Below are 9,876 nucleotides of genomic sequence, written 5' to 3' on the forward strand. Positions count from 1 at the left end.
CCATCCCACACCCAGGAAACACTTCTGGACTAGGGAACCAGCATGGGCAATCTGAAGTCCCCACACTTTTATGGCTGCCAAGACTTTTAAACAATGTTCTTTATTTTCTACAAAAAATGTAAACTGGGCCCACTGTATAGTCACAAGTGGTTTTACTATCTGTAAGAAAGATGATGATTTTTTATCATTGTGGTAGCATAAGCAAAGTCAGTGATGGGCATAGGCTTGTAAAGTTTGTTCTGGCTTTGCAAGGCAGAGATGATAAAACTTGGCTCTAATCATATTAGACAACATGGAGAGGGTCCAGAGGAGGGCCACCCGCATGATCCGGGGACAACAGGGCAGACCCTACAGTGAGAGACTGCGGGACCTGAACCTATTCAGCCTCCACAAGAGAAGGCTGAGGGGGGACCTGGTGACCGTCTATAAACTCACTAGGGGGGACCAGAAGGGTTTGGGGGAGACGCTGTTTCCCCTAGCGCCCGCTGGCATAACAAGGAGTAATGGGCACAAGTTGATGGAGAGGAGGTATAGATTGGACATCCACAAAAACTACTTCACAGTTAGGGCGGCTAGGAGCTGGAACCAACTTCCAAGGGAAGTGGTGCTGGCCCCTACCCTGGGGGTCTTTAAGAAGAGGCTGGATGCCTACCTGGCTGGACTCATTTGAGTCCCGTTTCTTGTTTTGGGGTTTTGTTGTTCTCCCGCCCTGGCGGGGGGTCAGGCTAGAAGATCTACTAGGTCCCTTCCAACCCTAAATCTATGAAACTATGAAACTATATTATATAAAATATCATCTGTAAAACCCTAGAAAACAGGCTACTGAAAAAACAGCACGAAGGCTTTCAAAATAATGTAATTTTCCATGTATTGTTCCAGGCTCTTGATTAAGGGGGAGGGAGGACCATTCCTTATAAAATGCATCATATTTAGTTTTGCTTTTTTGCTATCATTTCCTTATTTGGGGGGTTTCTTGTATTTTTTTTCCTACCCTTAAGTTACTGACGCATACTCTGTCCCATAACTCTAGGCTAAGGGAGCATTTGGGGTGCTGGAAACAACATTATTTCTAATAAAATATTATAGCAAGTTCCTTTTGCTACTTTGCAGAAATATTTTCTCGATCTGCAATAAATGAACAATGTTTATTTTTTACCTCTAATGCATGTATGGGAATTGAACATCTTCCCCACCCATTGAGATGACAAAGCGAATCTACAATTCCAGCACTGCCATAGATTATCAGTCTGTTCAAAAACTCTTCTTGAGTTAAACCAAACAGAATCAAGGAGAGACCACGCTCTAAACAAAAGAACCAAAGAGTCACTACACTTTTAAAAAATAGTAACCTGAAACAAAGCAAGAGACTTTCCACTGTTTTTCACATAAATGTGTAAAGCCAGCTCCCCCTTTCCTTATGAAGAAAACATCTGTACATGCTTATATAACATATATTAACAAATATAAAATTATAAGATGGTATACCTTCTCACAGGATCTATGTAACTGAGAACAGTAAACAAAAATGAAAGCACACGTGACATTCTGAGAGGTATTTATATGCCTAGTAGACAAAACCCCATATTAACTGATAGGAAATCTTCATCAAATGAAAAAGCCTAATCCACTAAAATATTGGCCTACATGTGTTCATGTCCAGGAAAGGCAAAATGGAAAAAAGCATGTTAGATACTCACATGACACTGAAGGAGACCACTACTTGGAAGAGTAAGAAGAAATGTGAAATAAGCATCCATGGAACCTGTGTTTTACTACTTGGGATTTAGTTAGTCAAAGGTATATAAGGCTTTTCAACAACACTGGGCGCATCTATGAGACGCTTAATGTGCAGTAGACAGACTACACATTACAGCATCATGGCAAAAGCCATGCTATTAGGCTAATGCACAGCAGCATTAGTTTACTGCACATTAACTGTCACAGAAAAAGTGTACAATCGCACTTATGCGCAGTAGGGCATCTCACTGTGAATTTTAGTGCTACCTTTTGCAAGTACTAAATTCAATGCACAATAGGCACTGCACATTAATGAATGTGTAGATGCGCCCACTGCCCTACAACAAAATACTAACTGCTTTAAGATCAAGTTTACTGTACTTCAGGTATCCAGCGTATAAGATTCTCTAGCAAAGAAAAGTTAAGGAGCATGTTTAAAAAATGATTACCGATGCAACATGTATTTACGCTACAGTGAAAATATCAGCTAATGTGACAGGATTCAGGTTTCATAATGGGGGTTAGGGTGATGCTGATGCTAGGCCCAGAGGTTGACAGCCCAAAGGTTACAAGTTCAAGGCTACAGCAAAAGTGCTCATGGTGTGGCCTGTCAAAGTCCAACAAATCTGCAAATTCTGTCAAGTACCTCATCGCAAGAACATGAAAAAGGAAAGGAAAGAATTTAATAATGAAGTTGACAAAGGCAAGGCAACTCACTAAGTGCTACTTAAAACACATGATTTAGAAGGAAAGTGTGGGCAAACTGTCTTAAGAACAACAACATAAATTTCATTTCCAGGTCACTTGCTTATTTCCCAGCCAAAGGAAACTACTGGAGCAACAGGAATATGATGAGAAAAACTGAGGAAATGTTTTTAAGTGAAAAAACAGGATAAATGAAGTGACCAAGTTAAACATCCAAAAGGATGCAGTAAATGGAAGAACCACAATCTGATTCAAAGTTACAGTCTATACTTTAAGGCCACATTCTCCTTTTAGATCAGGGGTGGGCAAAGTGTGGCCCGGGGGCTGGATATGGCCCGCAAGGCCAATGTAATCAGCCCACGGAGCCCCTAAAAATTTTAGAAAATGAATATTTATCTGCCCCTGCCTGCCTATTATGCGGCCATCGATGGCTTGCCAAAACTCAGTAAGCAGCCCTCCGCCCAAAATAATTGCCTGCACCTGTTTTAGATGCATATCTCATCAGCTTCTAGGATTGTCAACAAAAATTACATAAAGGTAACCCCACAAGACAGGACATGATAAATCTCAATTTATAAGACACAGGATGAATTACTGACTTAGAAAAAGTCATGTTCCAAAGTAAAGCAAAGATTTAGCAAATGCATCTGTATTTGTCGGGTAACCCCCAAAAATAAGATCACATGATTACAGATTTTCAGTTGCACTATAATTATTCATATGTTTTTACCAAGATCAAGTCAATACATCAAAGATTATATAAACGAACAAGTCCATAGTTTAATTTATATGAACTGAATTTCCATCAAAACTGTGTGTCAAAGTTATTGTAGGCCCCAGTAAAACATTCAGCATACCAGAAAAGTACTTAAATTATGGAGAACCAGATCAGTAGAAGGGAAGCATAGCATGATATAAACCAGCAGTCTTCACCCTGGATCAGTTTAATCTAAACAAACTCACCTGTCAGAACGAGACACAACTGCTCCTCTCCACTACAATCCACATAAACACAGTCCTTCCCAAGGTGATAATGTGTCACATCTTGACTCTCTAAATCCCACAGAGCAACAGTCAATCCTTTGGTACTCTCTGACAATGCAAACAGTGCACTAAATCCTGTCACAGATTTACATTCAAGTTTCATTATATCTTCTAATTCTTCCATGTGGATTTTTTTCCACTGTCTTCCTGTATCATTATTTGCATAATCCTTCTGTGTTGACTTGGAAAGGGCACAAGCAATGTCTTCTGGAATGGAAGCCAAAGTCTCCTCTGATGTCTCATATGTTTTAGAACCATAATGTTCAAGATGCGGAAAGTACTGGTACCAAGGTACATTAATATTAGATACAAAATTTGGAAACTCTGGTCTCTTTGACATGTTATATAGTGAGAATAAGTGTGCCTTCCATGACCTATTTTAACACAGAGAGATTTAGAAAAATCAGCCTGGTAGCAAGTCATCTACATTTCAATTTTAAAAGCTTATCTTGACAAAAAAACTAATAGTAATTAAGATTTACAGATGACACTCAAAATCCTGCATTTTACCCTCAAACTATTACTCAAGTGTTGTAATCCAAACTATTTTAATACCAATTACTTATTTGGTTCAAATGAGTTGTATATTTAAAGCTACATTAGCTCATATATTTCACTTAGTATTTTCTATTGATTTTTTTTGGCTTTTCTCATAAATTGCCCAAGGATGTCACTACTGACTGATTTTTAAACCGTATTTTTAGCCAGAGATTAACTTTATGAATTCACAGAACTGGTACAGCTTTAGCTCCAGGAAATTAAGGTCTTTAGTAAGCTGTGTTCATCTCCAAGAATAGCTAAAGATAACATAAAATGCTATGTTTGAATAAGAAATATTTAAGAGCATATGTATTCATGTATGTTGAACTCACAAAAAGTTCAAGAAGAACTGTAGCATGATGCAAAGTCTACAGGCACTGGTTTAAGTGTAAACCAAAGAAATATAAAAAAGTTGTTGGTGTCCAAAGATTAGTTTGGAGCTTAAAGAAAATAAGTTATGATTTCAGACCATTTCCTAGCAGTAGTCCAAGAATCATGTACACTTTTAAACTAAGGTGAATGTATGAGCTTTCATGATAATTTCACTTGCATCATTTGCAAATTAAAAAAATAAATAAGTCAGTCATGCAGTAATAAACAAATTCCCTAGATTACTTTGCAAGAGGTAATGCTATGGTTTGCTACAGAAAGTTTTTTGTTTGAGGGTTATTTATTTATGTACCTGTCTGTCCGGAATGGAAACTTCATAAATTGCATACTATAGTCAGAGCTAACAAGCTCATCTTCATCAATTCCCTCCAGTTGTTTAACAGGGAGATTTTCAAAACGTCTCTTGCAAAGTAGATGCCCAGGAAACTGTCTGCAAATGAAGAAATAACATCATTCAAGGTTCACTTCCTCCATAGTGTTTTTTTTAAGATACAAGTGTGTAGACTGTAGCCGTGTTGGTCTAAGGGCATAGGCAGACAAGGTTCTTTGGGTGAATCTGATCTCTTTTATTAGACCATCTTAAATAGTTGGAAAAAAAATGTTTAAGCAAGCTTTCAGGTTCAAAAACCCTTTGCCATCCAGGAAGAGCACACAGCAACTGCTGAAACTTCCTCACCCTGACGAAGGGTTTTTGAACCTGAAAGCTTGCTTAAATTTTTTTTTCCAGCTATTTAAGTTGGTCTAATAAGAGATATCAGATTCACCCAAAGAACCTTGTCTTTTTAAGATACTATTTTTCTGCGTACTTTTCTATTAACAAAGTCAAGAAATCCTTTTGATAATAATAAAACATTAAATAATAGCAGAGAGAAATGGACCCTCTCAAAGTGAGAACATTCTAAGTAAAAGTTTCATGTCATACAAACCCAAAAAAGAACCTGTAATCCTCTTTCATACAAGCAACACTTGCAGGGTCAGGCACCCGGTTTATCAAGTCTTTGCTCAGCAGTACTAATATCATACTTCTAGAGACTTCTATGAGATGCTACTACCCAGCACTGTCTAATAATTCACAATAAATCTACTGAGTCTCTTGCTGCAAGAGTACATTATTCCTACTTACTCAGGTGGCAAAACATATTCTGAAACAAATTAACCTATGAAATTGAAAGAAATCTGATTTGTTAGTAGTCTTCTAATATACTTCCTGGCTCATTCCTACCATAAAAAAACTAATGGATATTTGGCTTTTGTCTAGAACAGGATCAAAATTAAGCAATAATTAATTTAACCAACCTATTAAAATCCATTTTGTAATTTTGTGACAAACATACCTGAAGTACAAATTTAAATCAACAGCAATGGCATAATGAGAGGAATTGATTATCACAGCAGTGCTGAGATCAGGTGACACCTTTACTGACTTGAGAGATGATACAATGGTCTCCTCTGCTTTCTCATCCTGAGCATCCCTTTGGTAGAGTGCAACGTTAATGTTTGCTAATAATGCACCATCAACTGTGTCAAATACATCTTTGTTCCAATGTCAAAGAAAGTGATAGATTCCAAATTGCCCAACAGACAAAGAATACATAGAAAGTGAGATAATTACATGCTTTTATCTGACAGTCCATGGCAATATATTCTAGATATTTAGAATTATTATACATTTGTTTTGCTGTTGTACTCAAAGAAATAAAAGAACATAATCAGGATCAGAGGTCTATTGTGCTAGGTGCTGTACAGATACAAAATGACCCACACAATGCAACAGAGCTGACAGTTATATTTCAGAGGAGGCAATGTGTCACAACTGCAGGTACTGAACTTCCGTTCTAGAGCCACCTTTCGCCCCATCCCTGAATTTTGCACTAGGACAAAATGTATTTTCCTTAAGAATGTAGAACCTGTGCAAAACAGGTTTTAATAAACTGTCATTTAGAACACAGAACAGCTTAAATTTTGGCAATACAAATTCCAAACAAATAGAGTTTTAGATTGACAGGTTTAAAGTTGAATCAAACACTGTTTCAAAGGACTGACATAAGACTACTTGAAAAGTGCTCACACTTTTCTTCTGGATGCAGCTATGTTTTGTTTTTAAACTTAAATTTAAGCAATGGACTCCAATTCCACATAGGAAATTTTACCCTGAACAGAAGTCCAGTTAGCAGGAAAAACTGCTACAGAATTTGATCAACTTCAAACAATACAATCGGGGTGTGTTGGAAAATACAACCTATAGCTTAACTTCAAAAAACATTTTGAAATTATTTTTTTATAATCAAGACAATTATTAGGAAAATAGTTTTAGTGGTAAATTAAAAACTGAATATTAATATAAAAACCCTGAACACTTCTGAATCTGCTTTGACTTCCGTGTATACGTGCATGCATGTTACTATTTACAGTCAACTACTCAGAGGAAAAAGAGAAAACAACATACACAATGCAAGAAAAAAACTGGCTAGGAATAGACTGCAGCAGAACAGTTTGTGAAGCAAATGGTTGTTATCCTTCAAAATGAAGAAAGTCAAGTTTCCTTGAAGAAACTTGGACTTAACCCTGATAGTGTTTTACTTTTGTAGCAGTATAATTTCACACTTTCAAATTATTTATATTGGGAGACAGCTGCTATTACAAAGGATACATATCCAGCCAGAATTATCTAATAAAAACAGAATGCCTCTACAAAGGTTCACATCTGCTACTCTTTCCAAGGCTTGAGAAGGCAATTTAAGGGTAATGCAGTCATGTGCCTCTAATTCTGAATTTTCTCCAGGAAAAGCAAGGTACACAAGAATAAAATTGTTGACAAACAGTAACGATGTGTTGTTTTTAAACAATAATATCTTCAGAGATGATATTGAAGAAAGATCTGCAAAAGTAAGCATAAAAATATAAAACTTGTACACTTCTGGATGCTAAGATATCCAAAAGGATAGTTTTGATGTCAGTACATAATCCCAGCTCTTCTAATATTTCTCATGTGATGTTTTCTATACTTCTAATAATTTCTGTTACTCTTCTTGGGGGTGTTGGTTGTAGCTGTGTTGGTCTAAAGACATAGGCAAACGAGGTTCTTTGGCAAGTGTGATATCTTTTATTAGAACTAAATAGTTAGAAAAATTGTTCTTTCCAAGCTTTCAGGTACAAACACCCTTCTTCAGGTGTAGGGAGAGTCTGCAGGTGTTTTGTGCTCTCCTGGCTAGGATAGAAACCAGTACGTAAAAACACAAGTCTATTTAGTTGGTCTAAAAAAAAGATATCACATTTACCCAAAGAACCTCATCTGCCTATGTTACTCTTCTCTATACTCACATTTGTCCACATTTTTCTTGAACTGCAGTGTCCAGAACTGAACAAAGTGCTCTTTATATATGAGAGTTCACCAACTCTGAACACAGCGAAAGAAAAACATTATGTGACTATCATGGGATGCTCCTGTTCAAGATAATTACCAAAATTGCAAGATTGGGCTTTGGTAATCTTTTTTTTTCATACTTTGATCTAGAGGTGCACCAATACATCGGTCCCATATCAGATTGGCACCAATATAAGGAAAATTGACAGTGTTGACAATCTGGTTTTTGGTTGATGCGGCCAATAATGTGGCTGATAAATGTCTCGTGCACGCGTGCAGCTGCAGCACAGCACACAAGCGGCCAGCACAGCTCCTCAGTGTGGAGAACAGCTAGGTCTGGCTGTTAAGTCTGTTGTGGGGGAACAGGTAAGGAGAGGGAAGGGACATGGGGGAGGTACAGATTGAGGCCCTACTGTGGGGGAAGGAGTGGGGCTGGGGCAGGTGCTGCACAGCCGGGGCAGGACATGGGACGGAGCCATGAGCAAATCGTCCAGGGGTGCAGGGAGGGGGTGGTGGCTCCTGCTGCTCCATATACCCCAGGAGGGCATGGGGGCATGCACCCCTCGATCTATGCGTGGGACGAGGATGGGCTGTGCTGGGCTCTTCCTGGCAGGGGGGCTGGGGCGAGTGGCAGCAGTGCTGGGAGTGGGGGCTACAGATTGGTATTGGCCAATATGGTTCATTAAAAACTGGCCATTGTTATCAGCTCAAAAAATCTCTACCAGTGCACCCCTACTTTGAACCACTCATTACTCTGTACCACTTTGCTTCCCAATTGTTTCTTACTTCAGGCCTGTCCATTAGGACGACTACTGATAAGTAAGCACATACCTCATGAATACAGAGTTGAAAACCCAAACGTTATAGACAGCATGAAAATATTTCACACACTCCTAAATGCCAGCCCTGTATCCCCTAATTATTTTAAAAGCTACTGGAAAAAAAAAAACTGGGCCCAAAAATTGCCAGAATTTTAAAAATATGGAAAATAGACTGAATGTACTCACAAATATTTTTAATTTCAAGGAGCTTTTTAAGTATATCTTCCTTACAGCTGTACAGGCAAGTTATGTTCGAGTTGCCATCCTCTGTACTGAATTCATAGACAAGTAATTCACAGTTTTCACTAAGAACCAGTAGTTTTGACTTGTTTGCAGGGGGACAATCCTCATGGTCGCTGTCCTCCCACAGGAAGCTAAGGGCGCAATGTGCAATGCATGTTATTTGTGTGCGGGACCTCCTTTCCAGCCGCAGCCTACTCCCCAAGCACTGGACCCCTACCAAACAGCTGAGAAGTGTACACACGCACACGCACAGCTGCAAAGCACATGCGCATCCCCCTTTGGCTGCCGGGGACATACACAAGTCTACACGCACATGCATACACACCCCCTTACACATACATACACACACACAGAAACACATGTATATGCGTACACACACACAGATGCATGTCCACATAGGAATACCTGCATATGCATACAGAGACCTACACGCACGTGTACACTTACATGCAGAAACACGTGTATGCGCGCACACCCACAAACCCTTACATACACCCAGAAATGCACCCAGAAACACATGTACGTGCATGCACACATACAGACACCCTTACACACACAAACATGCACATACGCATACACAGACCCTTACACACGCAGAGAAACACACGTACATGTACACACACAACCCCTTACACACCCCCACAGAAACGCACACACGCACACGAACACACATACACACCCTTACACGTGCGTACACACTGGCACACACACTCTTACACACACCAACCCTTACACGCAGAAATACATGCGTACACATACACACACGTGTACACGTACGCAGACCCTCACACACACACACACACACAAATACACGCATACACACCCTTACACACACAGGAACACACATGTACACGTACACACACGCACACGTGCACCCCCAGCCCAGGCTGCCCCTCACGCCGAGCGCTTACTCAGCGCAGGCTCCGGGCCCGGCGCTGCCATGGCCGCGGCCGGCTCTGCCCGGCACCAGCCCCCGGAGGTGCAGCACACCCGAGGCGAGGAGGCTGCACAGCGCGTCCTGGCCCCGGCTGA

The 9,876-nt window shown here is 39.7% G+C and overlaps 1 protein-coding gene across 1 annotated transcript in view; it reads right to left on the reverse strand.

Annotated features, from left to right (window-relative positions):
• The window catches only part of SPG11 (spastic paraplegia 11 (autosomal recessive)), a 48,201-nt gene that overhangs the window by 38,204 nt on the left and 121 nt on the right, over nt 1–9,876 (reverse strand). Inside the window, exons 2-8 of the mRNA XM_019503800.1 lie at nt 9,756–9,872; nt 8,788–8,975; nt 7,067–7,294; nt 5,751–5,949; nt 4,709–4,846; nt 3,406–3,860; nt 1,157–1,302 (exon numbers count right to left, since the gene is read on the reverse strand). Of these exons, the coding sequence (XP_019359345.1) occupies nt 1,157–1,302; nt 3,406–3,860; nt 4,709–4,846; nt 5,751–5,949; nt 7,067–7,294; nt 8,788–8,975; nt 9,756–9,872 (1,471 nt within the window). The remainder of the gene's footprint in view (nt 1–1,156; nt 1,303–3,405; nt 3,861–4,708; nt 4,847–5,750; nt 5,950–7,066; nt 7,295–8,787; nt 8,976–9,755; nt 9,873–9,876) is intronic.

Source organism: Gavialis gangeticus, unplaced genomic scaffold (genome assembly GCF_001723915.1).
Source record: "Gavialis gangeticus isolate Ggan-Ray unplaced genomic scaffold, GavGan_comp1, whole genome shotgun sequence".
NCBI classification, from domain to species: domain Eukaryota; kingdom Metazoa; phylum Chordata; order Crocodylia; family Gavialidae; genus Gavialis; species Gavialis gangeticus.